At 35.8% G+C, this 21,582-nt stretch overlaps 1 protein-coding gene across 8 annotated transcripts in view; it reads left to right on the top strand.

The window, feature by feature from the left end:
- Positions 1 to 18,725, top strand: part of sick (sickie) — a 677,587-nt gene extending 658,862 nt beyond the window's left edge. For all 8 annotated transcript variants that reach the window (XM_072530832.1, XM_072530834.1, XM_072530833.1 and 5 more), the window contains 6 exons: positions 11,377 to 11,460; positions 11,546 to 11,962; positions 12,626 to 12,843; positions 13,043 to 13,540; positions 13,599 to 14,044; positions 14,867 to 18,725. In XM_072530832.1, coding sequence (XP_072386933.1) covers positions 11,377 to 11,460; positions 11,546 to 11,962; positions 12,626 to 12,843; positions 13,043 to 13,540; positions 13,599 to 14,044; positions 14,867 to 15,258 — 2,055 coding nt within the window. In that variant the 3' untranslated portion in view covers positions 15,259 to 18,725. The remainder of the gene's footprint in view (positions 1 to 11,376; positions 11,461 to 11,545; positions 11,963 to 12,625; positions 12,844 to 13,042; positions 13,541 to 13,598; positions 14,045 to 14,866) is intronic.
- Positions 18,726 to 21,582: the final 2,857 nt, after the last annotated feature.

Here is a 21,582-nt window from a genome sequence, read left to right as displayed (position 1 = left end):
AACGGGCTACGTCAGGGAGACCCACTCTCCTGTATACTATTTAATCTAGCTCTGGAAAAAGTAATACGTACGTCACAAATCACAACTACCGGTTCAATATATAACAAATCTGTGCAAATTTTAACATATGCTTGTCGTCTCCGGTGTAATTAATAAACGTATGAAAAACTGATTGCAACTTGGTGCAAGTTTCCATGTTTATTAATTTGTCCAACTATTGCGCAATATGGTGTTATATTGCGTAGTTGGCCGGTACGCTCTTATTGTGGCATGACCTTGAGGAGGTCAATGCCCTTGTGGTTTTATTAAGGTGGTAAATAAAACACATTCTTTCTAAGAAGAAAAAAACTCAGCTTCAGAGTCTTAGAAAGAAACAGAGCCCTTCGAGCAAAGTGCTCTAGGGAGCTACCCTACACGGGTAAAACACACACTAACACTTGACTGTACTGGACTGTCCAGACTGAGAGCGAGATCCGAAAATGTCCCATATTTAAAGATAATTAACTTTTATATGAAACTTTTTCATTTCTCGACCAATTAGATTTAATTATTTGTTCCAGAAGGAAGGGCGATGAACATCGAAGTGCGTGATTGGTGGCACTTGATGACATCCCCCCTGCTTTGGAGACTCTGAGGCTGATAAAAAAAGATGATTTTATTAAAAAACTTAAGAAAACAATTTTTTTTACAATACACATATAAGAAAGAAAAAAAAATGCATAAAATATCTCAAATATAAGATGAAATATATCAAAATGAATATGTCTATATTGTCAAATTACTTACAAGTCCTCTAACACTCACTACACTCGCGTACACTCGCGTAGCGCGTACTTACACTGCACAAAAACACTCACAGGCGGTGGTCGGTGTTGTGGACAGCATCTGCAGGTCCATCCTCGACGACGTGCTCGTTCTACGGCGGCTTCGTCCTCTCTAGCTGTACATTTCCCCTCTGCATGTCACCGGTGGGTTTGCCTGAGCCTCCGTGGTGCTCTGGACCACATAATGGTAGGGCAGGCAGTGACTGGCCACTGCGGAGACATCCACTGCATCAGGTACTTAGCGTCGAGTAGGCTGGCTCGTCGGAGATGTGGCACATCAACGGTTTCAGGGCTGCAGAAGGTGGATATCGGCATGTTAGTTTGGTGTACTAACATCCGATGCTTCTCCCCGCTGTTTTCTTGAGTGGTTTTGATGCAGGCATCGTGTTGGAACTGTTTGCGATTTTCGATCGCGGAGCATGAGAACTCTTACATCTCGGAGTCGTGGTAGAGTTCGTTGAAGGTTGGGCGCCATGTCGTCTCCGGTGTAATTAATAAACGTATGAAAAACTGATTGCAACTTGGTGCAAGTTTCCATGTTTATTAATTTGTCCAACTATTGCGCAATATGGTGTTATATTGCGTAGTTGGCCGGTACGCTCTTATTGTGGCATGACCTTGAGGAGGTCAATGCCCTTGTGGTTTTATTAAGGTGGTAAATAAAACACATTCTTTCTAAGAAGAAAAAAACTCAGCTTCAGAGTCTTAGAAAGAAACAGAGCCCTTCGAGCAAAGTGCTCTAGGGAGCTACCCTACACGGGTAAAACCATGTGTTGACACAGACTTCACTACTGACTCGAGATCCGAAAATGTCCCATATTTAAAGATAAATTAACTTTTATATGAAACTTTTTCATTTCTCAACCAATTAAATTTAATTATAAGTTCCAGAAGGAAGGGCGATGAACATCGAAGTGCGTGATTGGTGGCACTTGATGACATGTCATCAAGTGCCACCAATCACGCACTTCGATGTTCATCGCCCTTCCTTCTGGAACAAATAATTAAATCTAATTGGTCGAGAAATGAAAAAGTTTCATATAAAAGTTAATTATCTTTAAATATGGGACATTTTCGGATCTCGCTCTCAGTCTGGACAGTCCAGTACAGTCAAGTGTTAGTGTGTGTTTTACCCGTGTAGGGTAGCTCCCTAGAGCACTTTGCTCGAAGGGCTCTGTTTCTTTCTAAGACTCTGAAGCTGAGTTTTTTTCTTCTTAGAAAGAATGTGTTTTATTTACCACCTTAATAAAACCACAAGGGCATTGACCTCCTCAAGGTCATGCCACAATAAGAGCGTACCGGCCAACTACGCAATATAACACCATATTGCGCAATAGTTGGACAAATTAATAAACATGGAAACTTGCACCAAGTTGCAATCAGTTTTTCATACGTTTATTAATTACACCGGAGACGACATGGCGCCCAACCTTCAACGAACTCTACCACGACTCCGAGATGTCAGAGTTCTCATGCTCCGCGATCGAAAATCGCAAACAGTTCCAACACGATGCCTGCATCAAAACCACTCAAGAAAACAGCGGGGAGAAGCATCGGATGTTAGTACACCAAACTAACATGCCGATATCCACCTTCTGCAGCCTGAAACCGTCGATGTGCCGCATCTCCGACGAGCCAGCCTACTTGATGCTAAGTACCTGATGCAATGGATGTCTCCGCAGTAGCCAGTCACTGCCTGCCCTACCATTATGTGGTCCAGAGCACCACGGAGGCCCAGGCAAACTCGCCTACGACACACCGGCGACATGCAGATGGGAAATGTACAGCTAGAGAGGACGAAGCCGCCGTAGAGGAGCACGTCGTCGAGGATGGACCTGCAGATGCTGTCCACGACACCGACCACCGCCTGTGAGTGTTTTTGTGCAGTGTAAGTGCGCGCTACGCGAGTGTACGCGAGTGTTAGAGGACTTGTATGTAATTTGACAATATAGACATATTCATTTTGATATATTTCATGTTATATTTGATATATTTTATGTATTTTTTTCCTTTCCTATATGTGATTTGTAAAAAAAATTGTTTTCTTAAGTTTTTTAATAAAATCATCTTTTTTTATCAGCCTCAGAGTCTCCAAAGCAGGGGGGATGTCATCAAGTGCCACCAATCACGCACTTCGATGTTCATCGCCCTTCCTTCTGGAACTTATAATTAAATTTAATTGGTTGAGAAATGAAAAAGTTTCATATAAAAGTTAATTTATCTTTAAATATGGGACATTTTCGGATCTCGAGTCAGTAGTGAAGTCTGTGTCAACACATGGTTTTACCCGTGTAGGGTAGCTCCCTAGAGCACTTTGCTCGAAGGGCTCTGTTTCTTTCTAAGACTCTGAAGCTGAGTTTTTTTCTTCTTAGAAAGAATGTGTTTTATTTACCACCTTAATAAAACCACAAGGGCATTGACCTCCTCAAGGTCATGCCACAATAAGAGCGTACCGGCCAACTACGCAATATAACACCATATTGCGCAATAGTTGGACAAATTAATAAACATGGAAACTTGCACCAAGTTGCAATCAGTTTTTCATACGTTTATTAATTACACCGGAGACGACATGCTGATGATATCAATATTGTTGGGAGAACGGAAAACGCAGCACGAGAGGCGTACGTAGCATTAAAGGAAGCGGCTACAAAAATGGGTTTAATAATAAACACCAATAAAACAAAATAGATGAAAATAGGTACGCAACCACAAACACTACGGCCACTTGTTATAGAAAATGACGTCATCGAAGCAGTTAACGAATTTGTATACCTGGGAACGCTCGTCAATACTGAAAATGACACTACCGCAGAGATAAACCGCAGAATTTGCACGGCTAATAGATGCTATTTTGGGCTTAATCTCCTTTTTAAATCTACAGTTATATCAAGAAATACAAAAGTAAAACTCTACAAAACAATAATACGCCCAGTCCTAACATATGGTTCAGAAACCTGGACTTTAACAAAAAGCAATGAAAGCATGTTAGGATGTTTCGAAAGAAAAATACTAAGGCGCATCTATGGAGCGGTAAATGAAAACGGTGTCTGGAGAAGACGATACAACTTCGAACTCTATAGGATATACCAGGAACCAGATATCGTAAAACACATAAAGATAGGACGTCTGAGGTGGGTAGGCCGTGTAATGCGGATGGAGCAAACCGACCCAGCTAGAAAAACGCTCCTTGGTAGACCTATTGGTCAAAGAAGAAGAGGAAGACCCAGAACAAGATTCCTAGATAACATCGATGAAGACATGAGAAATATGGAAATACGTGCTTGGCGGAGGAAGGCGATGGATAGGGACGACTGGAGAAAAATTCTTGGGGAGGCTAGGACCCACACAGGGTTGTAAAGCCAAAATGATGATGAAGAAGCTAAGTAGTGTAATCACTTCCAAAGTTTGCTGAGTTCAGGATTCCTACGGATCCGTTTCAAATAGATAGTTATTATATTGTAACGAATATATTTTTGCCTACCACATAGGGTATAATTATAGGGGGTTTGAAAACTGGGGACAGAAACTACTGGGGGGGGGGGAGATAGGGCAAGCAAAATAAACGAAACTGTGCGAACGGCACTCAGGGTTTGTTTGGAGAGCTGGATCGTGGATAAGTGAATGGCAAGGAGGTTGGATTGGGGCAACTACAAAAATGAAACAAACATAATTATGTAAGAAAAAACTTACATAATTATGTCCTATTCGTTTACAATATTATGTCCTATTTCTGTTGCTACAAAACTTACAAATGTTACTGAGCTACAAACTATGGCAAATAAAAAAGCTACAAATAAAAAATTATTGCAAATAAAAAATTATCTTTTTAAATAATGAAAGCAATTTCACCAAATTTCACAAACAAAATAAACTGCTTCAATGGTCTGGAAAGACGACCAGGGACAAATAAGTGCGGTTGAAACAAATCAGCGGCACATTTTTACAAAACTGGAACCATTGCACATAACGTAACACATACTGCACAATTAACTGCAAAGCCACTAATCTTCCATAACATAAGACGAAAAACAAAGAAAAATTTCAAATTTGACGAACAATTTGGACATAAGAGGCCCACCGCTCTTGACCACGCATCAGCGAGAGTGAGCAACCATCTTTCCGGCAAAAACTTCTCAGCGATCTAAATGGATGTTTAATTGAAACGCATATATCGAGCGGTTTAATGATCAAAGAATACCGAGGTAATATAAACAAATCTAAAAATGGTTTATTTTACTCGGCGACGCTAAGAGGAATTTAAAAAATTACTTCGTCTTTTAATACGTACGAGGGGATTTCAATATATTTCAATATATATTTCAAAGAATTTACAAATGCTACAATATATAATCTTATAGTCCATGAAAGAAGTATTCCCAATTTGGGGGCGTTATTGAAACGAAGCTTCTATACTGGCCTTGTATTACTTTCTCTCTACACTAAAATGCTGATGCGAACGTCGCGGAAGTTACGCCACAAAATGAAATAGCGGTTCGTGGTTTGCAGTCACAGTAAACAGTTGGAAGAGTCTATTTAGGCGACAAAAAGACAACATGTAAACTTTTTCAATTTTATTAAAATCTATGAAAAATCTATAAATATTAAATAAAAAAAATAAATAAATAAAATTATTTTATTCAATTTTAAAAATACATAAACCATAGTATAAAGCTTGGTGCTAGTCTACAGTACACTCTACTGTACCACTTTTTTCTGTGACTGTATAGTCTTTATTTCCCCAGATAGATTACTGGACTCACTTGAAAACCCTCCTTCTTTACCCCGTACTTGGAATCAGCAACGTGAACGCTTAGATATTTAATTCATCAATCTTTCACACAGGTGGGGTTAACTTTAAAATTGTTTTTCTTATTTATTTTTCTGTTACAACCATTTCGTGGCTCTAAAAATGTTAACTTTGGTGTAACATTTGGTTATTTTGAAACTAAAAACTGGATTTTGACTACATCTTTTTTATATTTTGCGGTGTCATGTAAATCGTTGCGCCAGTGAAGCAATAAGGCAGACAAAGGGCACATATCTAATTTAATTTTATGGCTTTTTCCGTGCTATCGATACCCGACTTTCCGACTTTCGTGAGGGTCTTAGAGCGATTTGTAGGGTTGCTTTATATTATTGGAGGGTGGAGGTAAATCCAAAGTCGATCGGTTTGAAATTGTATTCCCTTCAAATGGCAGCCTACAACGATAACGGTAAGGTCGCTGTCGTTCTTGATTCAAATAGGGAAGTGATTGACAGGTTGAGTTGTTATTTCTGGATGTGAGTTTTTTGTCCATTGGGAACTTGTTCTCATCGTAGAACTCACAAGAGATTGAATGGTTTATGATTTCACAAGTCATGGAATGATAAGTTAGAAGTCTCAAGAGAACCAAAATCTGTCAGTTGGTAAAATGAATTCACAGTAAATAACTGAAATCACAATTTAAGTTGGAAGCAAATTACAGTTGAATAAAATTTAAACCGGTCCTGGCACGTAATAGATCAAAATTTTATTTCAGGAATGTCTTAATGACCCACAGATTTACCAATTTCCGTCTTAAGATAAAAAATGACATCACTTCTGAATATTAAACCGCCCACAAATAGTAATTCTTTCTATAAACATCTTTTTATGACATTTTTATCAGAAAACAACACTCTACAAAAACAAGTTTGACTATAATTGTATAGCCAGTGTTAGATTTTTCTCATTAATATCAACGCCGTGGTCACGATATGATATATAGCTGTTTTTAACATGACGGAATAAAAATTAGCCTTAAGGTTAAAATAAAAATATTTTTTATTTTATCACTGGCGTAAATTTAAATTATTAATATCCAGAGTGACACTGCAAAAATTTTTCACTATTAATATCGTTATACAAAGTTTATAACAATTAATTTGTTTAAAATATACAGGGTGTTTCAAAAAAGTATGTCATAAATTAAATAACGCATTCCGGAGACAAAAATAAATTTATTGAATCCAACTTACCTTTGTACAAAAGTGTACACAAAAAAAGTTACAGCCCTTTGAAGTTACAAAATAAAAATTGTTTTTTTGCATTATCTCCTAAACTACTTGACATTTTGTAATAAAAATGGTCACGTTATTTTCTTGTTCTGAAAGCATTTTTCATACAGCCCTAAATCCCCCCAAACTCTTGAGTACGTTCAAATCAAATGAATTTTGTGGCATCATTAGTTTAACACATTATTTTTAAAACTTTTTTGCCTCTTATCACTTTTTCGAAAAACTAGTTTTGTCCATCGGTTCCACAGTTCCATCAATAATAGTCAATAATTTGAAGCTATCATTTATTGTGTGAATAAGATTAATATTAAAAAATTTGATATTACAATGGCCTACACATTTCAGGAAATGGCAGATATGCATTTAACTTTGGGTAAGTTGGATCAGATTAAATTATGATTTCAATAACTATCGGGAATATCGCAGGTGAATGTCAAGGAAATAGTGCAGCAGCCGCAAGGCGTTATGCAGTAAAATACCCCAATCGAAATACACCCGATAGACGATTATTTCTGACCATTGATCTTAGAAATAATTGACGAAGTCCCTGGAACAAGTACAAGGGTAATAACTAAATGTTCCTCAAGGGTTTGGAGGCGTTTGAAGGATCAGCTGCTTAAACTCTATCACTTAACAACGGTTCAAGAGTTATTGGTTGAAGATTATCTTAAAAGGATTGGATTTTGCGATTGTTTGTTAATGGAAAACACTCGAAATGTTAATTTTATTAGAAATATTTTGTTTACCGACGAGGCTACCTTCAGTAGAAATTAAATAACAAACCATCATAACGAGCACATTTGGGCCGACGAAAATCCTCACGCCAAAAAAACGACTCATCACCAAAGACTTTCAAAGTTAATGTTTGGGCAGGAATTGTGGATAACAATCTAATAGGCCCAGTATTTCTTCCCAACAATTTACAGGGTGATTATTATTTGCAGTTCTTGGCAAACGATTTACAAGAGTATTTGGGAGAAGTGAATATTGCAATAAGGCAAAATATGTGGTTTCTACAAGATGGCGCTAAACCGCATTACAGTAATGAAGTCCGGGAATACCTTTGCAGGCAGTATTCTGAATTCTGATTCTGATTCACCCAGAAGTCCAGGTCTTAAGCCCATGGACTTTTGCTTTTGGGGGCTTATGAAAGAGAAAGTGTACTCTGTAACAATAGAGGACGAACAACAATTGAGGATTAGAATAATTGAAGCTGCACATCAATTTCGTCAGAAAAATATGATTTTTCAGCGCATTCGGTTTTCCTTAATAAAACGATACCGAATGTGTATTGAAGAAAATGGGGGTCATTTTGAACATTTATTGTAATATCATATTTATAGAGGTTATAGTCATTTTTTGTACTTGTTAATTCATTTAAGCCATTTATTTAGTTGCACGTAATTTTTTAAAGGTTAATGAAAAGGGCCGTAGCTCAATAAAAGCTGTTTTTTGAAAAATGTGATAAGAGGCAATAAAGTTTTAAAAATAATGTGTTAAACTAATGATGCCACAAAATCCATTTGATTTGAACGTACTCAAAAGTTTGGGGGGGATTTAGGGCTGCACACCCCCCTTAAAATTTTTCTGTGCGCTTAGATTTTGTTGTTTCTTTTGTATGAAAAATGCTTTCAAAACAAAAAAGTAACGTGTCCATTTTTATTACAAAATGTCAAGTAGTTTAGGAGATAATGCAAAAAAAACAATTTTTATTTTGTAACTTCAAAGGGCTGTAACTTTTTTTATGTACACTTTTGTACTAAGTAAAGTTGGATTCAATCAATTTATTTTTGTCCCCGGAATGCGAGATTTAATTTATGACATACCTTTTTGAAACACCCAGTATTTGTAATGTTTTTTCGTAACACGTATAGAAAAGTTACCTATCATTTTATAATCTTTTCTACTAATAATAATAAAAGAAAAGTAAAATTTTGCAAAATAAATGTTTATTTTTAATGGTTAATACTAATTAACTACAGGTTTTATAACCTATGCAACGAGGTATCCCAAATTAAAAAAAAAACATCAATTTTCGTTGATTAAAACCGGAGATATTGCGACTTTTATAAATTTAAATTTATGTATTCTGTTTTTGAAATAGTAAAATCGGTTCGCTTTTAAACGCTTTATCTTTTATCGACAATTACGTGTTAACACACACACACAGCGAAGAAAATAAGGACGGATCAGAGGAATAGAGATTGGAACGAGCCGATCAACCCTCGGTCCGGCGAGGAACGGAAAGTGACTAATGAACACTTAGCTACGGGAAAGAATAGGTCAGTCTCAGATCAATACTCCAAGACCGAGTACGGAGCTGCCACTATTAGATCAACACTAGCAAAAGCGATTGACCTTCAGTCAATACCCTAGTGCCAGTGTAGTTGTTATTAGATCAACACTCGTTTGGAACTCGATTCTCTCTTGCGGTGGCTCCTATTTTATGCGATCGTCGGCCTTCCATCTCCTCTGGCGCGCATCGATGGAAGAGGAACTTGTGCTGCGAGTGTGTGTGTGTTTGTGTGTGTGTGTGTGTGTGTGTGTGTGTGTGTGTGTGTGTGTGTGTGTGTGTGTGTGTGTGTGTGTGTGTATGTATGTACGGAGCGCGGAGATGCATATCGTTACAATGGTTCGGATTTATAGTTTTATCTCATCACTAATTATATAGTTAATAGTATTCTTGTAAAGAGTTTTGATGGCCCAGTTTATTATCTACTCCTACTCCATTCCTTTCCTATCCTTTCTGCAGGATAGTCCATAGTCTTGATATTGGTACAGAGTCGAATGCCTCCTTCAAATCTATGAGTTCTAGGTAGAATCTTCCTCTTCCTCTTTCTAGAATATGATCTTGAGTGCCTCTACCGTTGCGGAAGCCACTTTGTAAGTCTCACAGCGAACTTAAGTCTCATATATTTTATCTGTCAGTCAGTGCTTCTCCGTTTTTAATTTTTTTTGAATGCGTTTCTTAGCTCCTCTATTATTTTTTCTTCTTCATTTCTTTCTTTACTGTCTTCCAAGCATTTCTGTTGTTCATTACTATTTACTTTTTTTGCCTTAATAATGCACAGATTCTTAAAATGCCCGTTCCATTGTCTCACTTCGTTATCTTTAACTGTTATCGTGTAGTTTCTGATTTTTCTTACCAGAACCTATTTATCGATTTTCCCCAAAAATATTGAAATAATTTAGTAATCATTTTTTGATATTTTCAGACTTTCAAATACTTAGTATTTTGCTTTTTTTAAGTAGATTATCTTTATAATCAGTGGTTGTCACGTTGATTACTGTCGGTTCACTGTTTGAGGTAATTACTTAAGGCTAATAAGTAGTGAAATGATTTTATCCCATAAAAACAGTACTGACCTACAAACGATTTACGCAAATCATTTCTAGAATATAACATTCATTAAACAGCAGATTATATTGGACTCGATACCAACCAAATCTCCGTCGACTACAAATATTTCGGCCAAAGTTAATCTGAAAGTCTAATCAAGAATTAAACATTCTCAAATTATAAGCTACGCTATGAATAACAACATTGTGAACATTTTTTGGGTTGCGTAATCAAAAACAACAACAAAAATAGATTAAAAATGTGTGGGTCGAACAATGGTAGTATTAATGGTGAGTGCCAATGATACATGTCGAGGTAACAAAACAGTTCTTCAGAGCTCGTTAATATACAATTAAGGTGATGGTTAACCTTTGAAAATTTGTAAACCAGTTTTTAATGGAGCATTGTTAAGATCGTTATATAGAGACTTTTTGTTAGAACATTTTACGTCAAAATTCAGTTTTTTCGATTGTTTTACGAACCATTAGATATTAAGAAAGGGTCAGAACTTATTCAGGAACGGCTTGGGAATGAGAAAAGCAGTACACTATATCAAACTGAAAGGACTATGTGAAGATATAAACAAAATATTTACTTTTTCACCTTAATAAACAGATAACAATTAACAATACTTTTGTATTGATTATTACTATTTTGAATTACAAAACATAGTTTTGAACGTAGGTGAAATGGTGAAAGACAAAAGTTTATTTTATCAATTTTTTTTTTAATTAATGTGCTTAACTACTAAGGCCACTTACACAAGGACGATTATAAAATATATACAAAAAGTTATCGTACAATGAACAACTCCTACTGCAGCGTACAATAGATCTGAAAAGGTTGCAGTGGAATAGGCCAAAAAGCCACCTCTCTAAATCTATCTATCTATCGTACAATGAAATTAAATTTTATAGTACAAGTGAATGTCTTTTCAGCTTTGACAAGTAGGTATGTGTTTTAGAAGCAGAGATGTATATGTAAGAACCATAGTCCAGTTTGGAACGAATAACAGATCTGTAAGAGGGGTAATTTTCATCTGCACCCCAATGATAGTACGAACAAGTTTTATTTTATCAAATTAAATACGCAGCAATGTAGCAATTGTAGTTTTCAAGTCGATTTTTACAACTAGAAAATGTATTTAATTATTTTTGTGTCTTTTGGTTTCAGGCTCATGTGGTATCGGCGTTTGAGCAGAGCCTCACGTCAATGACTCAAAGGCTTCAGCATTTAACGGCCACTTCCGAGAAAAAGGTAATTTTCTAGTTATATATTAAGTTCATACAATATAAATGTTTTAAATTATTTTCTATTAAACTTCTACTCATTTTGTGCCCAGGAATCAGAACTCCAAGAACTCCGCCAAGCCATGGAGGCCTTACGCGCTCAATCCATCCAGGCAGGCATCGGATCCACTTTGGCGCGACAACCTTCCTCCGACAGCGTCTCGAGTCTCTCATCCGCCTGTAGCTTAGACAAGCACGACAAGAAGAAGAAGAAAGGCTGGTTGCGAAGTTCGTTCACGAAAGCCTTTTCACGTAACGCTAAAGTCACCAAAGTGCAATGCCAAAATGACACAACGGAGGAAAGAACTCACAGTCCGCCCCCTCCTCCGCCCACGGATCCTGGCTTGGAGGTCGTTGAGCTTCAGAAGCAACTCCGAGAGAAGGACTTGGTCTTGACTGATATTCGACTCGAGGCGTTGAGTTCTGCTCATCAGTTGGAGAGTTTGAAGGATACAGTTATGAAAATGAGAGTAAGTCATTCATTTGTAATACCTTCATCCCAGTATCAATCTTATATACTGGTCCAATTGGAAACACTGTTCATTCTGCTCATTTTTTGAGCTATTCAAGGTTGCGCTTTGTGATATTTTGTGTGACATTTGACGTGCTGACTAGACGTTTACGTCAAACAAACGCCTCTAAACAATTCTTTTTTTAACATTAACTTTTAACTATTTCAAACATGGGCGTGCCATAAACAATATTGGGAACTATAAATTTAAAGAAAAATTAAGAAATATCATGTAATTTTAAATTTCATGTTAAATTATGACATTAACATGGTTAAATATGCCGTAGCGGTCCAGCTCTTTTACTAATTTTTCTGTCATGATTTTCCTGTTATGGTTTTCACAGAAGCCTCCTCTGTCTCCCAACCACATCTTAACATTAAGTAATATCCTTGTCCACCTTGCTCATCTGTTTAAATTTTAAAAGTTTTTGCCAAGATACTGTTCCAATACCACCTCTTAATTCTATTTCAGTATTCCCTGCTAATATGCTCCATGCTAACCGTGCTCCGCATCATCGGCATCTCTAGTATTGTCTGTAATCCTACTAAAACACCCATTTTAAATATTATAGATAATTTTTTGCCAAATTTTTGGTTTGATCTTACGTAATTTCTATTTTAGAGTGAAATGTTAAGCTTGAAGCAAAATAACGAACGTCTGCAGAGAATGGTAAGCGGCACGACGAATATGCCGACCGATTTGACAGATACTAGAAGCAGCAGTAGCATAGACGCCTTAAGTGACCTCATACCTACCGAAGAACCGACGCAAGAAGTGGAAACTGACGGCAAACGAATCACGATATCGGTCTATTTAGGACAACCACAGAGTTTTGAAAAGTAAGTAGAACTCAGCACGTATATGGTTTTATTTGTCGTTCTAGTAATTTTTAATAGGCTTAAATGAAACAAATTTGAATTTGTGAACAAAACACTCCACGTAGAAGTAAATTTAACTGGGAATACAATGGTAGTTGTCCATGTTATTTTCATCATTATGACTTTATATGATTCTTTCATCATGCTGTTCTTATTTCAGATATTATGCTGACCACTACGGGTACGACGGCTTAAGTGATAACGCAAACACAGAAATATCGATAGCACACACCAACATAGGCGCTTCCACGTCATGGGCACAACTAGATAACGCAGTTAGAAGAGCGTTCAAACAATACGTCGCCAGGTTGGATCCTGGAGGCGGGCTGGGATTGGGTAGTGACGCCATAGCTAGCTACAAATTAGGCGAAGCTGAACGCAAACCCGACTCCGGTCCACCTGATCTGCTTCCTGTTGGTTATGCGATAGGAAGAGTGGCAACGTTGCACGTAGTCCTACAACCAGTAGCAGCCTTAGCCTTTGAAGCCTTAATTCCGAAGGGAGTAGCCCAAAGATTAGTTTCACTATTAGCTGAACATAGGAGGCTAGTTTTATGTGGAGCCCCGGGAACTGGTAAGACACATTTAGCTACTAGATTAGCTGAATTCCATGCCCAAAGCCTGGGTAGAGATCCCGCAGAAGCTGTTGCAACCTTTAAGTAAGTCTTCACAATTATTCAATATTATAATCTATTTAATGTACCGTTTTAACTTCAGTGTAGACAATAAATCTGGAAAAGAACTTCGCCAATACCTTACTCATCTCAGCGAACAAGCTGCAGCAGGTGATAACAGCGTCCTTCCATGTGTAGTAGTATTAGACAACCTTCACAAAGCGGGAACACTCGCCGACGCACTAGGTTCCTTACCTCGCAATCTGCCGTGCCTCCTAGGAACTATGGCTCAAAGCGCCTGCTCAGCGACCAGTTTACAACTTCAACACGGCTTCAGATGGGTCTTGGTCGCCCCTCACATGGAACCAGCTAGGGGATTACTAGGAAGAGTTCTAAGAAGACGGTTGGCCACTTTGGAGCTGGAACAAGGACCGCAACCGGAACTAGCTGCTATATTAGGTTGGTTGCCGAGAATATGGCAACATCTAAATGCGTTTTTGGAGACCCACAGCAGCGGAGATGTAGCAATTGGTCCTAGATTGTTTTTAAGTAAGTGAGACATTTAAAATACTTTTATTTGCGTAGAATTTCTTTGCCCAATTCACTATGACGTATTTATATATAGCAATACAGCGATACAATGAACAAAATCGTTAAAAAAGTGCTATCTGTTTAATTTTTTCAGTTCTATTTCAATCAAGTAACTTTAGCAGTATACATTATTGACAATAGTGTCAGTTTTTTTTAATTATTATGGAATTTCTAATATTTTGGCAGCAGTTTGTACTGTAGAAAATGTAAAAGACATGTTTTTGATGATCTAGGATTGGAATTTTTATATTAATTTGTTGTCATCCATAGTCTATTTTTCTGTATACTCTTTCAAAGAAGCGAAGTATTATGAGTTTAAAGAAAAAAGTCCTTTATCTCCCATACCTTTCCTCGTATTTTTTCTTTTCATTACATCACTCCTCTTTTCTTTATGTAGCAAAACATATAACTGCTACATGCTTTTCTCTTCCTTGTTTTCAATTTGATCACTTTTCCGTCACCAATTCTTTCTCTTTTGTCTTCATTGTATCAATCTCCTCCTTCTCTTTCACCCACCATAATGGGACACTTTTCCACTTAGTTTTCTATCCCTGTCAAATTTTTTATTTCATTGCCAAACTTTTTTTCTACGTGCCCCTGCTTCTTATCTAACTATTTCTTATGTTATTTTTCATTGCTTTTTTCCTTTACAGTCTCCACGAGGGAGACAAGTGGGCTTTTTTCATTTATCTGTTTGCCTGCATCTCTTCATGCTTCGACCTATAATTTGTAGGACAGCTGCTATTTCAATCCTGAATTTACGAATTTCTTTTTCTATAGGTTGTCCCCTAGAGCTAGATGCAGCACGAGCTTGGTTCGCCGACGTATGGAACTACTCCCTAGCTCCGTATCTTCGGGAAGCCGCTCGAGAAGGTCTTCAGCTGTACGGTCGTCGCGCGCCTTGGACTGACCCCACGCAATTTGTCCTCGAGACGTACCCGTGGCCAGGTTCGCCGCCGCAAGGGCTCACCACAATTTCCGCCAAAGACGTAGGGCTCGAAGTCGGACCTTCGGCGCAATCCGAAAACGAAGGAGATCCTCTTCTCAACATGCTGATGAGGCTGCAGGAAGCCGCCAATTATTCTAGTCCTCACTCTAACGATTCGGACTGCAACAGTCTGGACTCGAATTTGACGCATGGAAGTAATTTAGGGACTGAAAGTGTGTCGTAATGCTAAAACTATTAAAATTTGAAAACGTTGATATTTATAACAGAATAATCGAGAACAGTGGCATTTAAATAATTATTCGCGTTTTAAAACAAATAGATTAGCTAAAATATTTCGCAGAATAATTTAAAAAAATCTTGAAAAGTTGAATCCAAATTTTTATTCATATAAAAAAGGATTGTTTGGTTCATCAAACCACTATCTTTACTTTAAATAAGGAAAATCTTCAAAACTAGAACTAAAAGTACTAAATGAAGACGAACAATACCAAGAATGAACTTTCAAATAAAAAAAAAATGGAAAGATGGATGAACAATTATAACAGAGCATGAGGATAAGATGGTACGTATACATATTGATAAGTGAAAAGATAAATATCTTGCAAGCGATAATGCGTTCAATATCGCAGAACAAAAAATAGAAAACGATCTACAAAATAGCAGCAAAACAGAGATTAGAATCAACCTGAAATGTCTACTTAGTACTTTTGGTGAAATGTATGTGCGAAACTTTTAAAGTGGTTTCAAGGGGCACACGATGATTCGGAATTCTTATTGCTGCGATTCAAACGAAATTTGCGACCAACAGTTTTCTTAAAACGGTTTTCTTAACAAATGCCTTTAAAACGGGTGATTTTAAAATAAGCGCGCCAAAATATCACCATAATTGATATTTCTACGCAATGGGAGAACAAAACAACTGAACTATTCCCACAATTGCGGTAACTGAAGCAAATAAGATGAACTAGTTGACGTGTTCGACTGTTGAGTTCATCATTGATACTTTTAAATATTAGTTATGAGTAATCTGCTCTTTATAGCGACTTGTGATTGTCACTGTTTCTTTGTCACAATTTTTCCTTACCAAATGCCGCTAAAGTGGATGATTTTAAATCCTGTGCATCGGCACATTAGCATAAGTGGTATTTGCTGTAACAAACAGGATTGCAATATCTTACTTTCACCATTACATGTCACAACTGCCAATTTTGGAAGAAAATCGTGAACCAGCTAGTTCCATAAATAAATAAATACTCTGAAAGGAAATATGAACGCGGATTGGTGGAGAATGGACTCACATTACTAATGGAGAAAGGGCTGTAAAAAGAAAAGGAAGCGAACAAAAAATTGTCAAAGTGCTGTTAAATACATAAAGTTATCTTTGTTTCCGTCTAAGTCTTCTGGGAATTTTTTAAATCATTCTCAAATTAGGTCTAAATAAAAAATTAATTAATAAAAGTCAATTAAATGCCACTGTTTTTAAAAATTAAAGACGAAGCAAACTGATCGGTTTTTATATGAAAGAAATGTCAAAAATCGACGACTGTTCCACTTGTTAAAAGATGATACACCAATTATTCCATATTTAAAGGCCTTACAATACAATGTTCTCGTCAGCAATAACGTAAGATTGTTTTAAAAAATCTATTTTTATAAAAAATCGTCTAAGCAGTCAAAACATTCTTGGCATTTCACTATTTCTTCAGTACTTTTACACGATGACTCGTAAAGAAGAGTTGGTATTATTTTACTAAGATCCTATTGCCACTAATACAAGTTTTTTTATTAATAACTAAAGGTTAAATATTTTTTATTGATAGCTGAGCAAAATCGCTGTCTTGGCAGCAGCAAATTTTCATTATAAAATCTACAAATTCATTGAATCCTATTTTTTATTCACCCTGTAGATTTTTCAGTAATTTAGGTAATTTTCTAACCAATTATAGGCACATCTTAGGTATATTCATGATGATTTAGTTCAATCTTCTAACTTGAAAACTAAAATAATAAGTAGATTAATACAATGCTCAGTTTGATTGAAGATACGATTCATCTCAATTTTTATTTGTGTAAATTTTAAAATACAAATAAAATGAAAAGTAGAATCAAAGAATCTTTAATTTGAGCAGTATAGATAGATAAAAACCGAACAATTTCTTTATTAACGAATATAAAAAATTATGCAAAAGCAAAATCTTAGCCCTAAAGTGTAACTTGACTATAAAAAAAGTGCTTCAAATTGTTCACTGTAACAAAATGTTATTAAATACCCAATTATTTTGTGAAATATACACCGATTTTTATACCATGCTTAATACATCAAATTTTTCAGTGTATCAAATTTATGTTCGGGTTCACAAAGCTCCGTAAACTCGGCAGTTAACGAAGTAAACTTTATATTTTGACAACTACAGACAAAGAAAACAGGAAAATATTGTGTGAGAAAATTACACAGACCGAAATGCCTGAGACCCAGAAAACAGATTTTTGTGTAAAAATAGCGGCTTTTCCATAGACGTATATATTAACATAGTCCAATCATACCGGCCGCGCGTACCGGCGACGGCAAGATCTTTTGCGATCGTTAGATCTGTCCCTCTCTAGTCATTTAGATAACGTGGTCGAAAAACCTGGGAAATTAGAAACAGATGAAAGTACTGCTTTGCGTCAGTTTTATCTATCGCACTGGAGGAACGGACTGGTATTGCAACGATTAGTTCATCTTGTATTATATGTCTATAGTTTTTGGCCACTTTTGAGGTTATGTGGGCCCGTTAATGTTTCCTATCTTAAAATAATACGTAATATGGGTATGCGTAATTAATAAGAATCTCGCTTTAATTCAAACGATAGTTTGAGTGTCTTACGTCTATGTTTAACTGAAACGTCATGTTTCTTAAGTGATCAGCAGTAATCTGCCATCATTCGTACATACCAACGACCTTGAAAATGACGCTCTTTGTGCTTGACACTTCGACTTCTGCTGAAATCTTGACTAAATCTTTTTCCCATCTCTTGGCTGAATGTACCTACATGTTCTGGGAAATAATTTAAATGAGAAAACAGAAAATTTAATTTCAAGTTCATCAAGCAGCATAGTTTTTGAAAAAATTTTCATCATTATTGATACGATTGTTATGTATTCTGCATCTCGATGATTCCTTGTGGACAACTTGTTTAAAACTAACCGTGCTTCTTTTTCTGTGTTTTCTCAAAATTGTCATCTTTCATTAGCTTCTTAATGTTAGGACCTACAAAAACGCCTTCTTCAATTTAAGCTGCAGGTAAATTAGGAAATTCAGATCGAAGATGTTGATAACGCGCACACAATTAAAATATTGAGACATACTTTAATATGGTTATAACAGTTTCTGAGAGAAAATTATATTTCGATACTACATAACCTCAAAAATGGCCAAAAACAGCTATTTTGCACTTTTAGGTTAGGGTATCTTAGAAACCAGAGCTAATTTGGGAATTTGGAGCTCAGATTCGGTTTCGGCGCACAAAAAAACTTTTTTAAAAGTATATTCTGATCTCTGGATCTGAATGTTGGCCAAATGATGTCGACCTTAAGTTGCTAGGAGATCAACACTTTTGAAAATAGCGCGTAAGATTGTAGGTAGAAAATATGTGCATATTTTCTTCCTATATACTAATGGCTAAAGGGTGACGACTAAACTATTTGACGCGACTAGTACCTATGCAAGAGGATACACAATATGTTTTTATATAAAAATTAATTATATACACATACATCATTGGACGTCTGTATGCACAGTTTTGCTCCGAATTGTAAAATAAAACAAACTATACTTGTTTATTTTCTCAAATCAACAGGCGAGTTGAAAAATACTCGGCTCTGCCGCTAGGGGGCAACTCGTTTGAGGACAACCTACAAAAATTTTAAATTGTTCGAAAATGTTAATAATTGTCGTTAACTCTTTCTTAGTTAAGTGTAGAATTAGCTCAGCTTTGTGAAACCGATCGTCAATAATTTTCTATAATTCGCACTGATGAAACTTCTGAAAAATATTAGATTGTTTATATTTTTCTTTTTGGATAATTTTTCTCATTGTTAAACTTTTTTTCTAGTAAATTTTGAACCTGACTTGTTTAGTAACAGGAAGTTAAAGTAACTCTTCAATAAAGAGATTTTTAACTCTTTGATTCAGTATTTCCTTGGTTATACTTGATCGTAATATTGATAATAAATTGATAATGTCGATAATAATTCCATTTTTATTGACCGAGCACTACTTTTTATTAACTATAGCGATCTTAGCACTGGACACGACGATAAAGAATATATAAAAAAATAACATCGACGTCACGTCTGGATTATCAAATTATCTAATTCAGAAAAACTGTTATCTACTGTAAGAAAAAAAGAAAGCTTTAAATTGGGGAATCAATTTAAACACATTCTTTAGTTTTGCCGGTGATTAATTCCACAAAAAATCTTTACTTATTAGTGAATTCTTTTTGATGAGTTATTTTGATTCTTGCTACTTGATGGTCCCCCTTTTTCCCTACAATCCCGATTGATTTGTTTTATTTGCTATTTAATTCTGTTGTAGTGTATGTACGAGTTTTTCTGGTCATAGACATTTTTATGTAAATATGTTATTTATATGAGACACAAAGAAAAAGATATGTATAATTTGTTTATTACATTTATATTAACACTGTAAATGTTTTTGAAAAACTTTTATACCAAAATATGTATAATAAAAACTGCCATAAATTATTATTTAAAATATTTATTTGTTGTTTGTGAGGCTGTTGAAGTAACCTTTCCTCCTCTGAAGCTTGTGATAAAGGTTATGTGTCGCAAAGAAATTATTGTCATTTTGAGATAGAGGGTATTTCAAACGTAGTGGCTTTCCAAAAAATACTAATCATTTAAATCAAATTGGTAAGAATATAGTCGGTTCGCTATATTTACGCGGGTTTTGGATTAAAAATTTTATTGTAAGTACCCAGTTTTAATTACCTGCTCTTTGGGGAAATATCAACTGGTCAAATGAAATGAAAAATAATCCATAACTTTTTTTAATTAAATAATAATGGAAAATCTTTTATATAATTGACAGTATAATAAGGAGAATTACTTCATTAATGGAGTCTAATGTGGCTAATATAAACCTAATAATAATTTTATATTACACTTCACACAGAAAATATGGTCTATGTATATTTGTTCCATGGAGAGAATTTCTAATGAAAAATAAAAAAATTTAACTTACCAACAAAAATGAAAATCAGTCATTATCATCAAAAATATCATAATCGTCATCATCATTACTGCCATCACCATTAATTGTTATTATGATTGGACTTGTTTCGTTTATTTTATTTTCACGAGTCCACCAATCTTCTATTAGTTTCTCGCACTTGAATATACAGTTGCACCACACTTCTGGAGTTACAATTGAAAGTGCCTTTCGCCAAGTTTACCGAACTGCGTCGTCGCTATAACCGTTAGGCCCAGTATGGTTGTCATAATATTGTTTTGCTATTCCCCATATATATTCGATGGGATCAAACTGGCAATGATACGGTGGCAGACGTAAAACTTGATGACCGTAACTTTCAATAATCTGATCCACAACAAAGGTTTTTGGCTTTGCGTGGATATTTGCCAAGCGTAATAATTCTGATTTTAAAATATGTTGTGTAAATGGTATATGTTCCTTTGTCAACCATTCTTTAATTTTATTAACAGTCCAAGAATTCGTTGGACTTTTGTTTAATACTTTAGAATGGTAAGGTGCATTGTCTAAAATAATTACGCTGGGCTCACTTAAACCTGGGAGAAGTTTTTCATGTAACCATTTTACAAACATTTCTGTGTTCATATTATCGTGATAGTCACTTGATTTTGATTTAGATGAAAATATTAAATCAGCACCTTCTATAAAACCCGTTTTCCCTCCTGCATGTAAAATTATGTGTCGCTTCCCTTCTCCATCAGTATGTTTGATAGACTTTACGTTATCATCTTGCCATATTCTCTTAGTTGCACCCCTAGAAAATATCCATGTTTCGTCTAAATATATAAAATTTGCCCTTTCTTCTTTTAATTTAGAATATTTTCTTAGAAAGTTAATTCTTTTATGCACAACAGAACTTCTTTCACAAAGGGCTTTTCTGTTATCCTCCTTTTGAAATTTGAAACCCAAATTATGTATCACTTGCCATAGACTTGTTCTGCCAATTTCGTCAAATTTTCTATCTTTTAATTCCGAGAGAATTGTATTTAAGGTCACATGTTCCTTGTTGGCTCGCATTCGATAAATGGTATCACGAATTTCAAATTTTTTTCCATCTGGAATATCTTTCGTTTTCAATGATAGGCGAGTTTTTCGGTGATCTTCTTTCGGCCGTTCATTATTGCGATTTTGTAATACTCCTCTTAGTTTGGTTTCACTAATTCCTAGAGCATCACATACGCGTTGTTGAACAGACATTACCGATTTTAAAGGACCGCCATTTTCTTTTTCATCCGTAAAATAGTTATGTACACTACAAATTAGACTATCTA

This window comes from Diabrotica undecimpunctata, chromosome 4, assembly GCF_040954645.1.
Source record: "Diabrotica undecimpunctata isolate CICGRU chromosome 4, icDiaUnde3, whole genome shotgun sequence".
Lineage (NCBI taxonomy): Eukaryota > Metazoa > Arthropoda > Insecta > Coleoptera > Chrysomelidae > Diabrotica > Diabrotica undecimpunctata.
This window is presented reverse-complemented; position numbering and strand designations above follow the sequence as displayed.